This window comes from Acomys minous, assembly GCF_964271855.1.
Source record: "Acomys minous genome assembly, chromosome: 12".
In the NCBI taxonomy this organism is placed as follows: domain Eukaryota; kingdom Metazoa; phylum Chordata; class Mammalia; order Rodentia; family Muridae; genus Acomys; species Acomys minous.
The window spans coordinates 100,469,723-100,494,031 of NC_140493.1; the positions used below are offsets into that span (position 1 = coordinate 100,469,723).

At 39.8% G+C, this 24,309-nt stretch overlaps 1 protein-coding gene across 2 annotated transcripts in view; it reads left to right on the plus strand.

Moving 5' to 3' along the window:
- Nucleotides 1–24,309, plus strand: part of CEP112 (centrosomal protein 112) — a 391,861-nt gene that overhangs the window by 19,826 nt on the left and 347,726 nt on the right. The window contains exon 5 of one of the 2 annotated variants that reach the window (XM_084751376.1): nt 23,556–23,649. In XM_084751376.1, coding sequence (XP_084607502.1) covers nt 23,556–23,649 — 94 coding nt within the window. The remainder of the gene's footprint in view (nt 1–23,555; nt 23,650–24,309) is intronic. The other variant, XM_084751377.1, reaches the window with a different exon arrangement.

Below are 24,309 nucleotides of genomic sequence, written 5' to 3' on the forward strand. Positions count from 1 at the left end.
CTTTTTGTTAGGATCCCTATTCAGGAGAGATGACACCTTTCCTTTACCTTTATTCTTTTGTAGGCTGGTAGCAGCCTCGTTTCATGCTCCCTAGAAGGATTATGAGGCCGTATTCGAGCTCTTATTATCATGCTTCCTTTTTGTCCCCCAGATATACATCATGCATTAGTACATTTAGCATTTTACTCCCAAACTCCAGCACCAGTCACTCCTGAGACTCTCCTTTGCTTGCTGTTTTTCTTATTCCTTGGTTTATGTTCATGTTGTTATTACCTATGTTTTCTTTTAAAAGACCCACTAATCTAAATTGCACTACTCTTTTATTAAAATTCTGGTATTGCATTTTTGTTTTTAGTATCTGGTTTTTTTTTCTTGACAAAGAAATATTGTAGTTATATTTGGCTTTATTTGGTTATGCCTTTACAAAATATTTGTAAGGTGAGCACAGGCATCAAGGTCTGTAATCACCTTGTACATGTGATGTCTTTAAGGTATCCCCAGAACCTGATTCCTCCCCGTGGATATGGGCAGGGCCTGACTTGTTTCTAACCAACAGAGTATGGCGATGGTGATGCTATTCTTGTGGTCACCGTGTGATGTCATCATCATCCTTCTCTTGAGTCTTGCTGCCATGTCCTTTGTTGACTTTGAAGAAGCAGCTTCCATGATTCATGTAAGCACAGGGAACCGAATGTCGGTGATCATGGGAACAGAAGAGTGGCTCTTTCTCTAGTTGAGTCTCCAAAATAAAGCATAGCTCTCAGCAAATCATAGTTGTAGCCTTATGATGTCATGAGCAGAGGACAGAGCCCAGCTGTGCCTAGACTTCCATAGAAGTGTGAGGAAATATGTGCATATTATTAAAAATTCCCTAGTTACTGAGAGTGTTGTGTAACCATGCATGGTGGATGCAGACTCTATCTTAATGTAGAAAACTGAATATTTGTGGAAGCCTCTAAGTGTAGAGTATGCAGAGTGAAAAACCAAGGCTTTGTTTGTTCTTTTTTCCCTACTTTCCTCATAAGAGGTAATCCCATCAACAATTTGGTACATAGTATTCTATAATAGATACCTAACATCTATGCCCATGTGAACAAGAAGTTATGAAATGTATGTGCACCACTCTATAACTTTCTTTCACTTTGACACTTTAAAAAAAAGATTTATTTATTTATCATATATACACAGTGTTTTGCCTGCATGTACACCAGAAGAGGGCACCAGATCTCATAGATGGTTATGAGTCACCATGTGGTTGCTGGAAATTGAACTCAAGACCTTTGGAAGAGCAGCCAGTGCTCTTAACCTCTGAGCCATCTCTCCAGCCCCTGACACTTATTATACGTGTGTGAGTTGTGTCTGTGCACACATGTGCCCTGCAGAGGCAGAAGAGAGCACCGTCCTTTCCATTCTTTATTGTTATGAAGAATGCTTCGAGTCACACCCTAATGCCTAGGTCGCAGTGTATCTGGGATTAAAATACAGCTGGGGTTTGCTTTAACCAAGGATGATAAGATGGGGTGGAGACAACTACCTTTTGAAGACGAGACTGCCATTCAGATACTGACCGGAAGTGCCCTACCCTGCAGGGCCGTGTGGAGAAGCTCAGGGTTTGCTCAGGAGGCAAAAGGAGGAAAGAGGAACACATGGGTGAAAACACCCTTAAAAACTCTAATGGTGGGAAGTGGTTAGATGGGGGTCTCTACTTATTAGGTATAAAGTAAAACACATATCTTGGGGTAGTGGTTGGGGGGGGTTAAAATATGATTTCTTTGAGATACTACGGAGGCAAACAATTCTGGCTGTTAGTTTGGCCTAGGGCTTAAAGATCAAGAGCTGTAGTTTCAAGAACAGACTTAGACACTTATATGTGTTTTAGACTGTAATAGGTTCTTACAAGGTGAATTTCTCTATTGCTGGGATTATTAGTTGATTTAATATCTTATATGATGGTTTAAAATAGTGTATATGAGCTATCTTGGGACGATATTTAAGATACATAAAGTTTTTAAAAGTACATAGAGGTAGAGTGAACTGTATTTGTGTGTAGAACTGTTTTAGAGATGTGTGTGTATAAAATTACTAGGTGTCATCTTTAGTAGTGGGACTGGCCTGGAGTATAGAGATAAAGGCATTCTTTTTTATATACATGCTTGTTATTTTTAGTAACCACACATTTATATTCTTATTGCTACTGTCAAATGGCCTTCTAAAATACCAATTTTTATTAAGATGTTTGGGCATAAAATTTTTTAATATTGGTGCTAAAGTCAATACTAACAAACATATATGTAGATGTAACAAATCTCTATACAGATTTAGACATGAGAATGACAATTTCCTGGTGAGCAGGCATTCCACATGCTGTAAATTCCACTTGTTTTCTAGTTTGTTAAAGCGGGAAAGCCAAGTGGGGCCATCTGTGCCTAATGTATTGGAGGTACTAATCTGGACCTGCTTTCTAAGTTACCTGGTTTGCTCCTCTCTGTAAGTCTGGGAGGTTGACAGCATTGCTCCTTTGTACCTTGAGGCAGCCTCCAGAGCTCACGGGGCATTCCCAGCCATGAGTCTAGTATTGGAATGCAGGGTCATGGACTTTGCTTTTAGGTTACTGATTAGCTATAAGTAGCTTAGGTTGAAAACATAGACATCTCATCTTTTTCTTAACAATTCAGTATTCATGTTATGTGGATGGGTGTTTTGCTTGCGTGCATATCTATCTGCAGTGTGCATGCAGTACCTGTCAAGGCTAGAAGAGGGCGGCCTGGGACTGTAGTTATAGGTGGTTAGGAGCTGCCATGTAGGTTCTGGGACTTGAACCCTTGTCTTCTGGAAGAGCAGTCTGTGCTCTTAACTGCTGAGCCGTCTCTTCAGCCCTTTGTCTGATTTTTGCTTTGTGCCACCCCAGCAATCAAGTATTCTTTGTCCTCTGTTGTTTCCAGCCTGAGCTGTGGTGAGGACGTTTGCTGTGGTTCAGATCCTGGTCCTGATACTTGGCAACCATCTGTCCTCAGGCTTGTTACTTAGTTTCTCTAACCCCAAATTTTACCATTTATTAAAAGGAGGTTATATGGAGCTCGGTGTCAGGGAAGAGGGAAAGAATACACGTGGAGCCTTCAGCACAGGACTTGCTGAGTGTCAGCTGTGCTTATGCCATTGTTGGCATGGTGGTTGCTATTGTCACCGTTCATTCAGGGATTCACTTGCCACTTTTGACTGTTCCTTTTTTTTTGTAGTGATGTAATCCTTCCAAAGGATTGTCTCATATCTACTAGCTTCTAGAAGTCTTGTATTTTTCAAAAAAAAAAAAAGTGAGTTATATCAGGTGGGAAGGCTCTCTTTGTATCTGCACACTATCAAAAGAGGCTCTGGTGGTTGTTATTATTTGTTGTTGAGACAGGAGCTCACATATCCCAGACTGGCCTTGAACTTGCCAAGTAGCTGAAAATGAACTTGAGTTTCTGATCTTCCTGTCTACCTTTTGGAGTTTCAGGTGTGTGGTCATGGGCATATGTGGTCCTGGGGACCAAACCCAGGGCCTTCTGTAGGCTAGGCAAACACCCCACCAACTGTTCTGCATCCCCAGCCCCAAAACTGGAGAAAGCATTTAAAGGGTGATTTGTAGGCATGTTTATTCAAGGGAATTAGTAAGTCCCACTTTCCAGGATACAAGGAACACAGAGCATGCTGTGCTGTGCTGTGCTGCGCGTACATTTGCAGCGGCGTAGGTAACATGCAGATGCTGCTTCCTGCCACTTCTGTCTTCCTTTCACACTCTATTCCTAAAGACAGAACGTAAAGCTGCAGATTGTGTTCTTACAATTCTGTGAAAGAGGCTTTGAAGCTTAAAAAAAGAATATTATTATTTGTATAATTTTGCAGTGAAATAGATATTATCTGACAGTTTGTTTCCAAGCTGCAGTTGGATTCTGGGATAGACCAAAGTGGAAAAGAGTATTATTTTTATTTGATAGTTTAATTAAAAGTCAGGAGTTACCATTTCTGGCTTTGTATGTATGTGTGATATATGTATATTCATAAGTACATGCTTATGTGGTATGTGCATGTGGGGACCAGAAGTGGATGCTGGGTCTTCCTCAACCCCTTTCTACTTTGTTTTTGAGACAAGGTTTCTCACTAAACTAGAGTGTCTTACTGACACTGGAGCTCATTACGTGGCTAGGCTGGATAGCCAGTATGATCCTCAGATCTGTCTGTTTCTGTTTCCAAAACACAAGCATTTCAGCTGCCTCTCCAGTTTTTTTAATGTGGTGGTTGTGTTACACACTTGAGTCCTATACCTATGCTTGTGCAGCAAGAAATGTACCAACTGGACCATCTCCTCAGCCTTACCATTTTTGACTTTTTAGAATAAAATGGTTTATACCTGTATGAAGTAAATCACTCAATACAAATATTTTTTGCACTATTTATAAAAATTTTTAGTTAAACACTGGAAGAAAAAGAGCTAGAGGGTGTGCAGATAGTTTATGTCAACTTGACACAAGATAGAGTCATTTCAGAGGAGGGAAATGTAGTTGGGAAAATGCCTCTGTAATAGCCAGATGTAGGGCATTTTCTTAATTAGTGATTGATGGGGGAGGGCCCATGCCATTATTGGTGATGCTGTCCCTGGGCTGGGGGTCCTGGATTCTATAAGAAAGCAGGTTGAGCAAGCCATGAGGAGCAAGCCAGTAAGCAGCCCCCTCTGTGGCCTCTGCTCCAGTGCCTGCTTTCAGGTTCCTGCCCTGCTTGAATTCCTGTGCTAACTTCCTTTGGTAATGAACAGTGATTTGGCAGTGTAACCTAAATAAAAACAAACCCTTTCCTCTACCTGTTTCTTTGGTCTTGGTGTTTCATCACAGCCATTGTGACCCTAACTAGAACAGAGAGTGAAGGGGTTAAGGGTAAATGAATTCTGACCTCTGAACACTGCTTCACAGTGGAAAAAGCACATCACTTCTGCTTTTTGTGGAGGAGTTTCATTTATTGGTAGGACAATGCATTTCTTTAGATTTCTTTCTATATCATTTTATAAGAAGCTAGATTATTTTTTAAAATTTAGGTTTGTTGAAACATGATATACATATATTGCAACATCAAATTTATGCTAATTTTATACAAGTTGGAACTTATCTTTTAACTTTTATTGAGTCAGCTAAATGGTATATGTATTTGTGCTTGTAAGAAAGCCCTTGGAGGATAATTGCCCTGCTTTAAATGATCACAAGGGGCTATAGTTTTTGCGTGCTTGCTTTCGTGAGGGTTTCCATGGCCTATTTGATGCAGCTTTTAGTTTGAAATGAGGAATATAGTCATAGTCTGTCTTTATGGAAAATGTGCTTTGCTTTACAGTGACCCTCTTCATATGTGGTTTTCAGGAATGCATTGTGGCAGAAAGCTGATATTCTCTGTGCCCTTTAAAAAGGTCTCCTAGTGTAGCTAGAACTTCCTTTGCACATGCAGTTTAATGGCATGGTCAGCAGAGGGTGATGGAGTACAATAAAAACCTGCTCTGTTGACTATTGGAATATTTTTGTTTTGCTTTGCTTTTTATTTGGAGATTCTTAATTTGATTTTGTTAGTCTGTGTGCCTCCAAATAGCAGTGGGATCTTTTGCTTTGCCAACTATGTTCTTTGTGCAGATGGCACACTATAAATACCTTGTTGTTGGGATTTGGCAGGGAGCTAGCCAGTACCTTTTCTTCTTAGAGAGTCTATGACTGTTGGCATCAGTGTGATTAGGATCCACATAGTAGAAGCTCTTAAGTATTACTCATGATGAAATATTCACTTAATTTAAGACTATCTTCATTGTTTGGCCAAAGATACTTTGATTGTAGCAGTGGCCAATAGAAGGGGTGTGTGTGTTAACGTTCTATAGCTGTTTTCCAATACAGTAGGTGTTTCTCACTATGGCTCTTGAGTGTTTGAACTAAGGCTGAGGAGCTGGACTTTGCATTCTGTTCTTGATCTTGGCTAAAAGGCTGAGAACCAGTTAATTTTACATGCTAGTAGAATTAAATGGCTGCATGTGATTAGTGGTCACTGTGATAGACACTACAGATTTAGATCTGAGTCTTTTGCTGAGCCACTGCAGAACTTGATCTGTGTGGAGGGAGAACCGTTGGCATGCTCTTTGTCTAGGTGGGAAGTGTGGTGGCATGCGTTCTAGGATTGGGTTCTGTGGTAAGAGCTGGTCAGCCCCGGGGAGACCTTCTGTTTGCTTCGGTGCTGTTCTTGGACTTCCCCCTTGTTTGTGATCACCCAAGAGCAGCACTGAGTTGTTCTTCACTGGTCAGTCTCTGGCTTCTGAGGACCTCTCCCTATCTCATCAATTTGTTTGGGCAGAACAAACAGTATGGAATAAATTTGAATACTTTGATATCTGAATATACCTTTAACGGTCTCTTGTTTAGCTCTTGATGTAAGTGTGCTATAATAACAGGCAGTGACAGCTTTGTCCCCAAATCATAAAATCACTTTACTCCTCATCAGTTCCCAGTGAATGTGTTAAATATCATTCTTAGGTATGCATCAGTACAGGCCAGTGGCAGCACTTAGTAACTGAGGTAAAATAACTATGAAATTATGGTCATGCACTTGTTTTTAAGCTTATGTTTTTCCCACAAAGTCAGATTCTGTCGTATCTTCTCTTTTGTTTCCTTTTAATGAGCAAAGTTTTATAACATCTTTTTTTCTTGTAAACAAGTGTCTTTCTATAAATATTGGATAACTTTGATTTTTCCTATAACATTGAAAAAGACAACTAAGCTTACACATGCATTGTAAACTTTAATTTTGTGGTAACTGAGAGTTGTAATATGCACAACTTAGAGAGTCCATGGGATATGATAATAAGTTCTCATTTAAAGGTGTGACAATTAAATGTAGCTCATATTTTAAGCTTTGTTAGCATAGGAAATAGGTAACATTTATGGAGCCAGGCCATGTTCTGACTTTAAGCATGTTTTTGGATAATTTTATATTTGGAAATACTTAGTTCTAGGCATTTTTAGCCTTCATTTCCCTCCTTCATCGCCTCCTCATCTTCTGAAACGTCTCTTCCCAACAATCCCTCCTACCTTGATGTCTTTTTATTCTTTTTGGCCCACTGTGTCTTAATTCTGGTTGCTCCCAAGCTCATAAGTGGGCTGTTACTTACTGGAACACTAGTAGCTTGCTTATGAGTATTAAGACAGTGACAGTCCACCCCCAGGATCTGTCACTGCTTGTAGTCCTCAGTGAAGAGTGAAACATTTTATTTTTTCAACTGAAGCATTTCCTTTTCATTTTTAATAAGGTTTTCTTGGAAAATTAAAATAAACATGTTGTGGCCACTGGTGGTTACCACTTAAAAATGTTACTTGATGCCTTACTGGTATTAAATATTGTTGCTATTTATTTTGTAGTATTTTTGTGTTTTGCAGTGTATTCAAGGATGACTAGTCTGCGTGACAGTAGTGAACCGCTTCTCAGATGTCCACTTAGAAGTAGACATGCATCTAAAGTTAGGGTTCATTGTAGCTGTTTGATCACTTGTAACTCAGTTATTATATATAGACTTATAGCTGTGCCACACACATATGTAACAAGTGTGCACACATCATGTGCCATTGAAGTTTAGAGAAGAATAACAAACAAACATTTCTCTGCTTTAAGCCCAGTAACAGCTTGTTCTGACACATTAGACCATCTGGTGCCCTTCCCCTTCTTTCTGCTTCCTGAGAGGAGAGCCCTGGCCGCGGCTCATGCTAAGCCCACCTTTCTTTTTAAAATCCTTTCTTCTTTCTCCCTCTCCTCTAACCTCGTCCTCTCCCCTAGTTCCTCTTCTCATACTTTGTATATTGAGGTTTGTTTCTTTTTGTTTTAAGATAATCATTTTAATAGGTTTAGCTCTAGGTAATTCTTTGTCTTGTGGTAAACTTTTAAAACCAGTGTGTAGTACATATACAACAGGGCACACAGAATCCAGTGCATAATGCAGCTTATCACATCACATTATAAAGTGGGCGAAGTGTCGCGAAATGGAAACCTCTATACAGTCACCCTACAGATGAAGATGGAGAACATAACCAGTTCTCCTGACCCGCCCCCTCTCTTGCTTGAAGTCCTAGATCTCTGGTTCCCCCAAGGATAGCCACTGCTGGCATTGTTTCAGTAGAGAGTAGTCTGAACTGTTCTTTTAAACTCACATAGTGTATTTGTTTCAATTTCTAGCTCCTTTCACTAACATCATGTCATGAGAATGTTCTGGGTTGTTGCACTTAGAAGTAGATTTTTTATTACTATGTGAACACATCACCATTTATCCACATTTACTCTCATTTGTTAAGCTTTTGGATTATTTCTAGCTTTTATTTGCTACAGATGACACTGTTGTGACCATTCCTTTACAGTCTTTGTAATGCACACATGTCCATATGCTTTGTGTTGTACGTATTTTGTTGCATATTGACTTATAAGTATAATTATAGTAGATATTGTCAAAGAGCTTTCTCAGGTGGCATAATAATTTGTATTTCCCCTAGCAAGTTAGGAACGTTTCTGTAGCTTCCATTCCTGCCCATACTTAACTGTTAGTTTTTATTTTAATTTTAGTAGTTTTCTTAAGGCTTCCATTGCTGTGAAGAGACACCACAACCATGGCAACTTTTATAAAGTCAAACATTTCACTGGGGCTGGCTTACAGTTTCAGAGGCTTAGTCCATATCATCACGGCAGGAAGCGTGGCAGCATGTGGGCAGACATGGTGCTGGGGAAGGAGCTGAGAGGTGTACATCTTGATCTGCAGGCAGCCAGGAGGAACCTAGATTCCACCCTGGGTGTTGCCTGATCATAGGAGTCCTCAAAGCCCACTACACATGATGCACTTCGTCCAACAAGGCTGCATCTCCTAATAGTGCCACTCCCTATGGCCAAGCATTCAAACACATGAATCTACTGGGGCCACACCTATTCAAACCACCACAGTAGTTTTGGAATGGTAGATGCGTCGTTGTAATTAACATTGTTCTTCATGAGTAACTATATTCAACATCTTTTATTCATGTTTACCATTTGAATTTCCTCTTTGTGTGAAATTCTTGCTTCAGGCTTTACTGTTTTCCGTATATAAAAGTTGTCTCTTCTCACTGCTTATTTGTCGTTACAAATTCTGGATACAAAATTTTTGTTGGATATTAGAATTAGAAATAGCTGGGACTGGGAGATGGTTCCACTTGCTGCATAGGCATGAAGAGCTGCGTTTTGATCCCCAGCACCTGCTCAAAGAAAGTCAGATTCAGTGGGATGTGCTTGTAATGTACACACTATTGGGGGAGATGGTGAGGGAGAAGGCGGTTGAGACAGGTGGCTCCCTGGGGGGTCTGCTGGCCAGCCAGTCTAGTCAGTGGTAAGCTCAAGGTTCCCTGAGAGACCCTGCCTCAGAAAATAAGGTGGTAAGCAGTAGAGGAAGACACCTGACACCAGCTCTGGCATTGGTACATGTATGCACCTGCAGACCCGCACACCACACACATCCACACACACGCACAAAGAGCTGCAAACACCTTTTCTTATCTTGACATTTGCATTTTTATTATCGTGGGGGAGAGTTCTTACTTCATTTGCTGCTGCTGTAACCAACTATGTTTGGTTGGATAGTAGGTGGTGAACAGAATTTATCAGCTTAAAATTCTGGAAGGCTGAGAAGTGTAATGTCAAGCTGCTGGCATCCTGAAAGAGCTGTTTTGCTATGTCATCCTGTGGTAGGTTGTAAGAGTGGGCAAGGGAAGAGCCAGAGGGAAAGGAGGAGGGGACCTGAACGTGCTTTTCTATAGGGAATCTAGTCCAAGGACACACCAACTCAGGACATGGAGTCCTCATAGCCCAGTTATTTAGCATCATTAACTGCTAATATTCAGACACAAATTTTAGCATGAATTTTGGAGAGGAAAAACTTTAAACTACCTATTGAACATTAATTGTTTTTGTTTTCTATTTTAGGTTTTTTGGTTGTTGTTTGTTTGTATGTTATTTTTTTTTCAAGATCATGGGAGTGGTCACCTGTGATATCTTCTAGAATTTTCTTTATATTTGCTTCTTAACTTAGATATGTGATACATTTGGACTTGATCTATGTGTGTGAAGTGAGTTGGGGTCTCATGGCTACTTCTCCATGTCTCTATTGTTTCTTAGAAGCCGTTCTTTCCTCATTCTGTGCTTGATGCTAAGTTTTGGAAACCAGGGACTCTTACTTGTGTAGGTTGTTTCTCACCTGTACTTTTATCTGTTTATCTTTGTTAATGCTATAGTGCCGCAAGAGCTTGGGATTGAACCCAGGCTCTACTACTTGCTAAGAAAGTGCTCTACTGTTGGTGAGCTATAGCTCTACCTGCTGCTATGGATAGTGTGTGTGTGTGTGTGTGTGTGTGTGTGTGTGTGTGTGTGAGAGAGAGAGAGGGGGGGGGCGGGGTGGATATGCAGGCATGTGGAGGCCAGAGGTCAATGCTGGTTTTCTTCCTCAGTTTTATAGGATTCAGAGTAACCTTGGAGACAAAGTAAAATTTCCATAGTGCTTCAAGTAGTGTAGCCTTAAAAATAATTTCTGAGATTTTGCTATCATTGTAGCTTTCTTCTTTTTCTTCAAGATTCCCTACATTCTTAGTTACTGTTTCTTCTTCTTCTTCTTCTTCTTCTTCTTCTTCTTCTTCTTCTTCTTCTTCTTCTTCTTCTTCTTCTTCTTCTTCTTCTTCTTCTTTGTGTGAAAAGACACTGTGACCAAGGCAACTCTTATCAAAGAAAACATTTAACTGGGGTGAGGTGTTGCTTACAGTTCTGGAAGTTCAGTCCATTATCTCCATGGTGGGGAGCATGCATGCCTGGCGCTGGAGCAGTAGCTGAGAGCTACAGCTGAGCAGCTGGGCTCCGGCCTGCCATGGGCTTTTGAAATCTCAAAGCCCACCTCCAGTGATATACTTACTCCAACAAGGCCACAGCTCCTAATCCTTCTAATCCTTTGAAACAGTGCCAGTCCATGGTGTCTTAAGCATTTAAATATATGGTCTACAGGGGTCATTCTTATTCAAAGCACCACTCCCAGGCAATTATTGTTTGCATTTTCATCTAAATTTCATATTTAATTCACTTTCTGTTTTCTATAAATACTTCTGTTGAGATTTTGATTAGAAGTGCTTTAAATGTATCTAACAATTTGTAAAGAATTGGTGTTTTTTATATTTAGAATTATACCAGGAGTACTAGGCAAATGATAATGTCCATTTTTATGGGTGTGTAGTGATATCTTGTTGTGGTTGTAATTTGTATTCCAAAATGCCTATTGATAGCATCTTTTTATATGTGTCTTTAACATGTCTTCTTAGAAACAAGCCTTTTTCACACACTCAGGATATACTGATGAGACAAACGTATGACCCTCAGCAGATATTTCTAACAAGCGAGCTTGTGGGTGACACAAAGGTGTCACTGGAGTCTACGAGTTCTGAAATCTAGGCAGGCAAATGTTGGATGTTCTCAATCCCATCTCAGACCCAGGAACAGCGCTCCACGGCGCGCAGCTCTGCTCGCTGTGCTCCTCACCCACTTCGAGCGTTGGCCTTCTTTTTCCACTTGAATAGTTTTCCTAGTCTGTCTTTTTCAGAAGCATTTTTTTTTTAGTCCAGTGGCCTCTTTCATCTGCATTGTCTTTCAGTCCAAGACAGTAGTGATTTGATGATAAAACTTCTCAAAAACCTTATAGATATCTTGTGCATTCCTTTTGGATTCCCACTATTAAAAGCCATATCCAATCTGTCTAAGAGCTATGTCATTTTCACCTTTGAGCCGTGGCTGAGAAGTCTTAAGAGAAAACCCTCAGTGAGCAGTTAGAGGCCTTGTTGTCTGCCAGGGGATCTGTGAGGCACATACTTTATCTTTTTAAAGAATTCCGTATATGACTGCATAGTATTACCTGATTACTACTTTTGTCTTTTCACTCTTACCAATCTTTACACTTGAAAGTCTGCATTTCTGTCTAGGGAGTGTTCAAATCTTGCTTGAATGTCAAGTTTTAATTTAGGGTCTTTACTGGTATGAGAAATTGAGAATGGAAAATTGTTTGTTTTTAAAGGCTACAAGCCCTGTGTTGGGAATATCCTTAGCATGTGCTTGTTAGAAATTGAAAGTTTTCATACTTTACTTTTCTTTCCACCTTTTCTGCTTAGGCTAAAATAAGTTAGTTGTGACTTTCATATTTACCTGGAATTATCTTTAGGCTAGTATTATACAAACTCATTAAAGATACTTTTTATTTTCCACGTTAAGGTGATATTTGGCAAGCTTTCTGTCTCTAAACTATGTGGATTGGTCTTTTGTTCTGTGTCAAATACCATTTTCTTCCATGCCATTCGCCTTCTTCATGGTAGAGCATAGATTCTTTCAGCTTCTGCCAGGTACTTGTCCTTTCACTGGATTGAATGTTTTGGTCTTAGTTATTTAAGTGCTTCTAGGAACCAGTTTATGTCTTATTGATGACCCATCTTAATAATTAAAAGAACAATGATTTTATTGCTTTGTCTATGTGTTGAATGGATTTAGTGGGGCCACTCTTCTTTCTTTGGTTTGACTTGCACTGATCTTGGGACTAGACAGAGCTGTGGTATTGAAAAATAGCTCACTCCTTCACCTGGCATCTTGGTGGTGGGGTGGTCGCATGGTGGCAGGCTGTACTTCGCTCGAAAGGCTGGTTTCGTTTTGCTATGTAGTTGGAGTTTTCCCTTTCCGTGTCACTTTTCCCTATGGCCTTCCTGTGTGCTAGTCTCTTCTCTGAAGGAGGGTATTCAGACTTCTTACATAGATGGGCAATATTTCCAATTGTGTGAAAGAGAGTGCTTCATGGCCACTGTATGGCTCTGTCCTAGCACTAGTGGAGTGTCAGTTTGGTGTACGTTATTAAATAAAATTAATCACAGCTCCAGCCCAGAGACAGTGTGGAGGGGCTATTTAAGGACATGAAAATCAAGTGTGAATTACCCTATCTCATTACATGGCCATCACAGCTAACAAGGATCTAACTAGTTACTATGCTAGCATACAGTTGGTTTAGAGTTATGGTTTTGAGGCTATACTGTTTGTTCACGTGTGTACTTGTGTGCACATAATGTGCCCGTGTGTAGAGGCAAGTGGTTGATATCAAATGACTTCATGTGTGTGTATGTGTGTGTGTGTCTCTCTCTGTCTTTGTGTGTCTGTGTGTGTGTGTGTGCCTGTGTGTCTGTGTCTTTGTGTGTGTGTGTCTGTGTCTCTGTGTGTGTGTCTGTGTGTATATGTGTTTGTTTGTTTGTGTGTCTGTGTGTGTGTCTGTGTATGTGTATTTGCAGCGTCTCTCATTGAACTTGAAGCCCTGGAGCTCACTAATTCAGCTAGACTGGCGGGCTTGCCAGTGAACTCAGGGTAGCTGCTTATCTTCATCCTTTAACTCTGCAGGTACAGATGGGCCCCACTTCTGTACTCCTGTACATTGCACTGTCTCTCCAGCTTCACTTATTACAACCTTTTTTTGTAAATCATTTCATATATACTTTTGTTTTGTTTTGTTTGGTCTGTGTAGCCCTGGCTGTCCTGGACTTGCTTTGTAGACCAGGCTGGCCTCAAACTCACAGAGATCCACCTGCCTCTGCCTCCCAAGTGCTCACATATGTTTTTATAACTTCCTTTTTAGAACGTCACATATGAGTACTGAAATTAAATCATTTTACTACCCCCACCAACTTCTTCCATGTTTCCTTCCAATTTATGATGTCTTAATTATGATTGTTTTATGCACTTGGCACACACATGCACACGCTGTTACATCCTTTGTGTGTGTGTGTGTGTGTGTGTGTGTGTGTGTGTGTGTGTGTGTGTGTGTATTTAGGACTGATGACTTGGGATTGGATGACCTATGAGAGGCTCTTCCCTGGGGAAGACTGACTCTCCCCTCTCAGAAGCCATTAGCTGCCTGTAGCTCTTCATGTAAGACTGGGGCCTGTGAGACTCCTCCTGTGGCTGGTGACGTTATGGATCTGAGAGGAGAAGCTATTGCTGCGCCTTTCCTAAGTGTGTACAATTACTAACTTCATTTAAATACTTACCCTTATGCCCACAGATATGGGTATAACGATAAAAGGAATGGGCAGAAGGGTTAGGTATAAACTCTAACCCCTCAGTAAAGAGGCCCCTTTTTTCAGTGTGTGGAGACTACTCCAGAAACCCACAGCTGTCAAACGCAGACAACAGCTGACAGTGCAGTTCCTAACTCCAATGGCCATGCCTATAACACAACCTGTGATGCTCAGGGAACATCATGGAAGAGGAAGTGGCAAGATTGTAAGAGTCGGAGGCCTGGGTGTCTGCTGTGAGGTAGTTTCTTCTGTACATGGCTGAGAAGCCACACCTGTGAAGTCTCAGGTGCGCAGTCACCAGAACCCAGCAGCTCCACAGCCACTGTAGTCTGTTTTCAAGAATGGGATCTCCATCAGAGTTCTTGGTTTCTTGGCGAGACTGACTTTGATTTCCTCTTCTCTGTAGTTAGACTTTACTATTTTTGGGTATCTCTGGAATCAAAACTAGACAGGCCTTCAGTTTCCATCCTTTTCCTCCCAGGCAAAAGTGGTGTCCAAAGGTCAGACTTATGGCTCCTCTTTGCCATAAAATCTTTCTTTTTTCTTTTCTCTTTTATTTTTTGATGTAGTGTATCTCTACTAGTTAATTTTATCTATCAACTTGGTAGAGCCAAGCATTATTTGATGGAGTCTCAGTGGGGTTTGTCTTGCTCAGATTTGATACTTTCTTGATTGTTAATCGCTGTAGGAGGGCCTAGCTTTCTGGTTGGTACTATCCCCAGGCAGAGTGTTTTGTACTGTATAAGAAAACAAGGATTGGGGCTGGAGAGTTGGCTCAGTGGTTAAGAGTACTGTCTGCTCTTCCAAAGGTCCCGGGTTCAATTCCCAGCACCCACATGGCAGCTCATAACTGTTTGTAACTCCAAGATCTGACACCTTCACACCAATGAACATAAATTTAAAATTTAAATAAAAATATTAAAAAAAAAGAAAAGAAAACAAGGATTAGAAACTAGGGAGTAAGTGGTGGCAACCCTTCATAGTTGCTGCTTTGGTTCCTGCCTACAGGTTTCTGCCTTGAGTGCCTGTCTCGACTTCTTCAGAGTTGAACTGTGACCTGGAAGTGTAAGATAAAATCAAAATTTCTTCCCAAGTTCCCAAACTTCTTCCCAAGTTGTTCCCAAACAACAGAGAACAAACTAGAACAAACTCATTCCAGCTGAGATTGATCTGGAACTTTGTAGCCCAGGCTGGCCTTACATTCATGGTGATTTTCCCGCTTTAGGCTCTTGAGTTCTGGGACCCAGGTATGCCCACGATGCTCAGGGCTCTAAGCTGGAATGGTACTTCATTACTATTTTAAAAATTGCATCCGTTTCTATTTTGCTTTATCGTTCTGGAATTCATATTATCCCAGTATTAGAATTGAAAATTTAAAGTGCTGTAGCTTTCTCCCATATTTTGAAACCAAAGTTTCATGCCTCAAGCTTTGCTAGCTTTTTTCCAGATTGGTTTAATTAGATAAGATCTTTTTTTTGTTCTGTGTAGATTTTAGGTTTATATTTTATATTTCTATGAAAAAGCCATCAAAGTTTATGTGTTTGTTTTGAGTAGTATAAATCTTTTAACAACATCAATTTTTCAAGGCCATGAGCATGGAATACCTTTTTATTTATTTGTGTCTTTCACTAGTGCTATATAGATCTGGCATATATCTACTTGGTTACATTAATTTCTAGATACTTTATTCTCTTTCGATACTGTTGTAAACAAATTTCCATTCCTCTTTCTTTCTCTTAATTCTCTCTCTCTTTTTTTTTCAGACAGGGTCTTGCAGCTACATATATAGTCCACATTATTATTCTTTAGATTGTTGTATGACCCAGGCTGGCCTTGAACTTGTGTTGCTCCTGCTCCTCCTGCCTCATGCATGGTACAGATTTTGCAGGCTATGTTTTTCCAGGAAGTATTCCATTTTATTTAGTTTATCTATTAGAATGGCATATGACTAATGGTAGTATTTGTCGGAAAACTTTTTCATTTCTGATAAACTGGTTGTGGCATCTCCTTTGTTGCTCCTGATTTTAGTTGAATCCTCCCCTTTAAATTAGTGCCTGCAGCTGAAAGTGTGTCAGTTTGTTGATTTTTTCAGAAAATTAACTCTGGGTATTAATGATTTTTCTATAATCCTTATTATTTTAATCTCTGTTCTAATCTTAATATCTTCTCCTATCTGTAGGCTTTGGGTTCATTTTATTTTTCTAATTTCTGAGGTTTAAATTTAGGTTGCTGACTTGATTTTTTTTTCATCTTTTTAGACTTGTGTAGCTATATCTTTTCTTCTTAGCATCTCTCTCACTTCATTGTACATTTTATTATGTTGCAGTTTTTCAGTTGCTTCAGTGTTTTCTAAGATTTGCTTATTTTTCTTTGATCCATTGGAAATGGTGTGTTGTTTAGGTTCTCATTTTTGCATTTAACATGGCCATTTTTTGAAGTGCTTTCTGATAGTTAATTTTTGCCTTCATTGCCTTTCTTTGTGATTTGATTGTTTTTCTGGTTGTTTCAGTATGCTTTGATTGTTTTTATTTATATTTTATATATTTACATCATTAAAAATTATATCATGTAACTTGCATAACTCATGTTGTAGTTTTAATAGGCTACAGTAGTCCACTTAACTACAGTTGTACTCTCTACAGTTTCAGTTACAGTGAACTGTCGTATGAGAGTATAAGGTAGAAAATTCCAGAGATAAAACCATCCAGATTTTTTACATTGTGTAGTGTTCTAGAGAGTATAAAGAACTTTTGTGACATTTGTTCTGTCCCTGGGTACTCTTTGTTCAGAATCTGGTGTGTTTGATACGCCAGAGTACTTTAGTAGCTGTGTCTCTTAATAGTATAGTAATACAAATTTAGTACTGTCCACTTTAAAGCATGCACTGGGAAGATCTTGAAAGAACTTATTTTAAGCCTGTGATAACAACTGATCAAATACAAGAACTCTTTATTCCTTCCCCTCTACACATTTTTATTAATGCCTCAGTTTTCACCTGTATATATTATATATCATTAACAAATTACTGTAGTTTGTAGTTATTTTTAAAATTTATGTCTTTATGCTAAATTTGAAAGTGATTTAAGTGCTAAAATTACATTAATGTAAACTTCATTTGCCTGTGTAATTGTCTTTACTAATGAGCTTTACATGTAAATGCTTATTCATGTTGCTAATTAGTTTACTCTCCTTTTGACTTGGGGAAACCCCTACCGCATTTCCTCTGAGTCAGGTCTAGAAATAATGCACTCCTTCAGCCTGTGACCATGTTTGGGAGAGGCTTTGTCTTTCATTTTTAGAACAAAGTTTTGCAGGACATAACATTCATGGTTTCCATTTTTTCCCTCTTTCAGTACTTTGACTATATCATCCCTCTCTCTCCTGGCTTGTCAAGGTTCTGCTGAGGCGTCTCCTGGAAGTGTTGTGGAGGCTCCTCTGTGTGTTAGTCACTTTACTTTTTTTCTTTCTTTTTTCTTTTTAATATGAAAGCCTTCTTTTTGTCTCTTGACACATTCATAATGTGCTGCAGTGTAGCTCTCTTTTCATTTGGTTTGTTTGGCGTTTTTCAAGCTACATAAATCTGGATGTCATTTGTTAGTGGACTCTTACAAGCAGTCTTGCTGCCCATTTCTGCCTTGTCTTCTTCAATACAGTGGTGCCTGGTGGCTGGCTTGACGCTACTTTGCAGTTCCTTAGACTTCCTTTGCTCTCTTCTCCATCCTTTTTACTTTTGCTTCTCAAACTAATTCTTTTTGTTTACTTTATAATGAGTGCTGATGAAACCCTCTAGTTAATTTTAAAAAGATTACTGATATGTGTGTGTGTGTGTGTGTGTGTGTGTGTGTGTGTGTGTGTTGGTTCTTGTATGTATAGATGTAGGTATCTGTGTGTGTGAAGTCCAAAGAGGGTGTTGGATCTCTTGGAACTGGAACTCAGGGGTGTGTGTGGGACCTTTGGCCCATTACATGAGTGATAGGATCCAAATGCCAGGCCTCATGATAGAGCACGTGGTCTTAGCTGCTGATCTGTCTCTCCAGACCTCCCTCTAGTTAAATGTTTTAGTTCAGTTTTTATACTCTTTAGTCGCTGTTTTTGTTTTTCTTTTAAAGTATTTAATATTCAGTTATTTAAATTTGCATTTTTTCATGCTCAATGCTCCAAGCTTATCATACACTTTTGATAGATATTTTTGATCCTTGTTCTATAACCCAGACTAACCTAGAACACATTTCCTAGTCTATGCAGGCTGGCCTCAAACTCATGACAGTCTTCTTGCCTCAGCCTACTGGGTGCTGGGATTGCAGGTATGAGCCACCACACCAGACGCAGGTCATTCTTAGACTCCTGTTTCTTTTTTTTTTTTATTTTTTTATTTTTTATTTTTATTTTTATTTTTTTTAATTAATTTATTCATATTACATCTTGATTGTTAGCCCTTCCCCTGTTTCCTCCCATTCCTCCCTCCCTCCCACTTCCCCCCTTCTCCCCTCCCCTATGTCTGTGATTGAGGGAGACTTCTTCCCCCTATGTATGCTCTAAGATTATTGAGTCTCTTCTTGGTAACTTGCTATCCTTCTTCTGAGTGCCACCAGGCCTCCCCATCCAGGGGACATGGTCAGAAAAAGACTCCTGTTTCTTAAGTGTTAGTTTCAGGAGATTTTCTTTGTTTGAGCCATAGCACACAATCCTTAACACTTTGTGTTGGTTTTTATGTATTTGAAAAGTATTCTTCTCTCCAGTCCTTGGACTGTTTCTTTGAACAATGGAAGACCTTTACGAATTATCTGGGACAAAAATTCTGGGGCCATTGTAACCTTTTTTATGGCGGCATCTTCTGACTTTTATGCATAAACTCCTGAGGATTATTTGGCTTGCTCTTTCTTGTTTGCAGGAGCTTGGAGCCTCCTGTTCCCATTGGTGTTGCTCCTGCACTCTGGATCCTATGGAACAGTAGCACCCTGGCAAACTTTGTTTGCTTTTCTGTTTTTGTCTTGTCTTTTCTTTCCTTCTTCTTCTTTCTTCTTCTTCTTCTCCTCCTCCTTCTTCTCTTCCTCCTCCTCCTCTTCTTCATCCTCCTCCCCTTCCCTCTTCTTTTTTCTTTTTTGTGGATTTTTTGAGACAAGGTTTCTCTGTGTACCCTTGGGTGTCCTGGACTCACTTTGTAGACCAGGCTGGCCTCCCTAGAACTCACAGTGATCCGCCTGCCTCTGCCTCCCAAGTGCTGGGATTACAGGAGTGCACCACCACACCTGGCTTGTTTTTGTCTTTTCTTGTACAAGTAGGTTCTACTTGATCCCATTATAACATCAAAATAAGTTAAACAAATCCTTTGGGAAGCTCCTGAAAACGTTTGATCATCAGAAAAAGTCTTGTTTTTTCTTTCCCTTTTTTGTGAAACTGTGGGTTTGAATTAGAGAAGGGATTCTGTCTCCTCACTGCCAGGATGAAGCTGGGCGTTGGGGAGCCCACCTGCCATTGCATGGCATCCTCTTGGGAGGGGAAGTATGGTCAGAGGATAGCACAGATGCTCCCTCATCGTGCTTAGTGTGTGTGGTGGCTCCCCTGCCTTGGGCAGGAGCCTTTTGTCTGCTGTCTCGGTTGCTCTCACTGGGACTTGGTACATGAATTGAGGAAGGGAGCTCTGAAGTTTCCCATTCTGTCATCTTGGTGGTATCACTTCTTAAAGAAAGTTTCTTTGTGTAGAACATTTAATTGATCTTCATTTGGGTTTTAAATCCTATTACATGAAATACTGCTTCCTTTTTATGGGTACAGGGCAAACCTACATTTTTCTGGAATTTGGAATAGTTGATGAGGTTAAATATTTTAGCACTGAGAAAAAGTAAAAGGGAAAGTATGTATTTTCTCTAATTTTACTACTTAATAGTAGTTAAAAGCATGTCAGGGAAAGTTACTAAGGTACTACATTTTTCCTTCTGTTACCTTTGACGCCCTGAAATTAATTCACCTCTTTCCTAATTGGGCACATGTATGGCCATATCACGAGCTTGCTATGACTGTGGCCTATGTACCGTTGCAGAGTGTGCTATGCCTGTGGCCTATGTACCATTGCAGAGTGTGCTATGCCTGTGGCCTATGTACCGTTGCAGAGTGTGCTATGCCTGTGGCCTATGTACCGTTGCAGAGTGTGCTATGCCTGTGGCCTATGTACCGTTGCAGAGTGTGCTATGACTGTGGCCTATGTACCGTTGCAGAGTGTGCTATGACTGTGGCCTGTGTACCGTTGCAGAGTGTGCTATGACTGTGGCCTATGTACCATTGCAGAGTGTGCTATGACTGTGGCCTATGTACCATTGCAGAGTGTGCGAAGCATCAGGACCAGGTGTTCCGTGTGGCAGGCAGCACTTGGTTGGCTTTTCTCCTGCTCACTGTTGTACTGTTCACTTTGACTGCTAGATCGATCCTGTAAATTCGAGGCTATGTTTCCAGTTGAAGACAGCTTCATGGCAAGGAGTGAAACTTCTGTGCGTAGTGTCCTGTTCCTTGTGCCAGGCAGATTTTAGTGATAATATCAACCTCCCCCTTTAGTTGGCTGAGTTACCTTCATAAGAACCTGGCTTCTGCTGTGTCTCCACCTTTGTTGGCCTTTATTGGACATATTTTAGGAGCTTCTTGCTGAGTTTAGTTTTGGATATGTTGAATTGGAGGCATTGGTGTTCAGTTTGGTTTTGTAATGGAATTGGAGGCTAAGATAGTAATTTGAACTGAAGTTGTAGATTTGGTAAGCAAAGCTGTCCCTTGCTAGTTGAAATACCAATAATATATTGGGTTAACCAGAAAGTAAAAATAATTGAGAACATTAGGGTCATAGCATATATAGGATGGGGTAGGAGAGAGAGAGAGAGAGAGAGAGAGAGAGAGAGAGAGAGAGAGAGAGAGAGAGGGAGAAAAGAAGAAGAAGGAGGAGCAGGAGGAGGAGGAGGAGGGAGAGAGAGACTACTGAAGGGTAGAATGAGTGAAAGTTATTGTAGTTGTTGATTGAAAAACAAACGACAAAGCGAGGGATCTTTTCAGAAAACTCACTGTGAAGGGAAAAATAGTTGCTTGGTACCTAGGAGTGGTTACATGTAAATTAATAGACTGTCCTTTTATGCCAGCTCCTGTGCAGTAAATAGATAAATGTTTCAGGCCTCCCTTTTATTAATATTTTCTGTCAGAAGCCCTTTTAATATTTAACCATTTTCAATTTTTAACTATAGCTCTTTTTATGATTGTTTAATCAATTCTCAAAAAAAAAAAAAAAAAAAAGGACTAGGCTACTGCTTAGAGTATCAGTTTGTATCTTCCTATAAACCAAATTCTAAATGCTGTAGAAGCTCAATCATGTTTACTAATGAACTTATTCTCAAAATACTGCCTGCCTGTTTTTATTGCACAGCTGGGAGGCTGTATAGGCATATGAAACATCAGGAGCTCTCTTCAATACAGCTTGTCCAGACATTCAGCGTTGCTTAGTAGCCAACTCAAAGTATGCTATTTTATCAGTCTTACTTTACCCCAAACCCTACATTGCTTTAGCACTGTCATGATCTACTAGTTTGCCTTTTTAGGTATATATATATTTTAAAAGATTTTATTTATTTATTATTTAGACAGTACTCTGCTCCTATGTGTGCCTGCATGCCAGAGGAGGGCACCAGATCTCATTATAGATGGTTGTGAGCCACCATGTGGTTGCTGGGAATTGAACTCAGGACCTTTGGAAGAACAGACAGTGCTCTTAACCTGTGAGCCATCTCTCCAGCACCTTAGGTATTGATTTTAAAATTTGCCTTATTTATTTATTTATTTATTTATTTATTTATTTACTTACTTACTTACTGTGTGTGTGTGTGTGTGTGTGTGTGTGCGCGCATGTGCGTGTGTGTCTGTGAGGGTATGTGCGCCACAGGATTCATGTGGAAGTAAGAGAAGAAATTTGTGGAACTGGGTCTCTTTCCACCTTTATATGGGTTCTGGGGCTCAAACTCAGGCATGTGCTGTATGGGTGGCAGCAAGCCTCTTTTGTGCTGAGCTGTCCCTTCTGCCCTTTTCAGGTATTCTTATGGCTTGAGGTTTGTGAAGGAAATGCATTTTGAAATAGTTTATGGTTGAACATTGCTGACTTAAACTCAGTGTGTAGAGGTTCCCCCAACTAGTGTTTGGGAAGTAAGTTCTGAGAAACTGTAGGTATAATCATCCTTGTATACACTAGGTTTCTGTACTTCCAGGCTGATGATAAAGCTCACTGAATTGTTTATTTCTGGACTTTTCTATTTAATATCTTTCGAGTGTGTTTGAATGGGGTAATAGTGACTACTGAACCAAGACCAGCAGAGTAACTGTAGAGTAGTCCCCTCCCCTTTCCTCTGTCTTGAAGCCATTTCTTTTTTTTTTAAATTTAATTTTAATTTATGTGCATTAGTGTGAGGGTGTCAGATCTTGGAGTTACAGACAGTTGTGAGCTGCCATGTGGGTGCTGAGAATTGAACCCGGGTCCTTTGGAAGAGCAGGCAGTGCTCTTAACCACTGTGAAGCCATTTCTTAGACTGCACGAGGACCTGTGGGCTAATGTGGAATATTAAAGAACAGTGTTTTATAGGATAGTTTATAATAGAGAAGGCCTTTTTGGTAACATCTTTGAAAAGAGTTTCCCTTTTCTAGACTTATATTTAAATTTTAAATATTGATATGTTTGGTTATTTTGCCTGAGTGCATTTCTGTGTGTACCAAGTGTGTAGCCTGGTGTCCATGGAGGCTGGAGGAGGGCGGCAGATCCTGTGGAAATGGAATTACAGGTGGTTGTAAGCTGCCATGTGGGCTGTGGGAACTGAACTTGGAACAGGAGCCAAAGCTCTTAACTGCTGAGCCACCTCCCAGCTCCAAGAATTATAGCATTTTACCTGAATTAACAGGATTTATTTTAAAATTAGCAGCTTCTGAGTTCAGTTGTTTCTAACTTAGTTTCAAATTAATTGAAACTTTAAGCAGCTAGGATGTTTTGCTGTTTTATATATTCTGAGGTTTCAGCTTGAATGTAACAAAATTTACTAACCATAGACAATGTTTATTTAAGAATGTATACTTCATTTTTCTCTTAACATTCGGGAAAAGGGAAAGGAAGAGAAATGATTTAAATATATGTGATTAGAATCTCATGTGAAAATAGCATTTGTTTGTAAGGACGTATATGGCCTTTATGTGACATTTTACTTATGATTCAAAGTAAAGGAATTTAATGTAAAAAGTGAAAATGCTTATTTATTTACATGGATATTTTCTTCTGTTGAATGAATCATCATTAGTGTGAACTATAATCTCACTTATAAAGGAAGAAAGTGGGCAATCCTAGATTTGAGAATTCTCTGTCCTCTGCTTTTGCCATGGTCTAACTTACTCTTTTGGTTTCTTTAGCAGAGAACAGTGCACTGGAAAGCTCCGAATGAGGTCCCATTCTGTGAGTCCAACCTATAGAGAAGACAAACAACATGCTACTTCAAACATCTGCGTAAGATTAGGTTTTACTTCTATTTGTTCCATATTTTAAAAAGAATCTCGCAGTTTGTTAAGGTTCCAATTAGTATTTAAAAGTCTGAAGTTGAAAAATGAAATGTAAGGCCAGATGGTGGTGGCACACGGCTGTAATCCCAGCACTTGAGAGGCAGAGGTAGGCAGATCGCTGTGCATTTGAGGCCAGTCTGGTCTACAGAGAAAGTTCCAGGACAGCAAGGGCTATGCAGAGATACCCTGTCTCAAAACAACAACAACAACAACAACAACAACAACAACAACAACCAACCAACCAAAGCAAGCAAACAAACAAAAAGGTGTGAAGGTTTTATTGCACATAGGATGTCAAAAAGAGCGATGTGATTCTGCTTGCTCACTGATGCTGAACTATGCTGGCCAGCCCATCATCTTTTCTGATGTCAAAGAGTAACTCTGAAACATCTTGTTTTTCATTATTTATTCTCCTTTACTCAGTACATTAATAACATGATTAGATCCCCAGTGATCATAAAATTAAAAACTGAATGAATTTATAGTGATGGAGGAAATATTTCTTTTTTGAAAAAGATAAATGCTTTTTGCAACAGTGTGTTTACCATAGACTGATTGAAGAAGCTGTGTAAAGGGAGAAAGTATTCTTATGTACAGACATTATTAC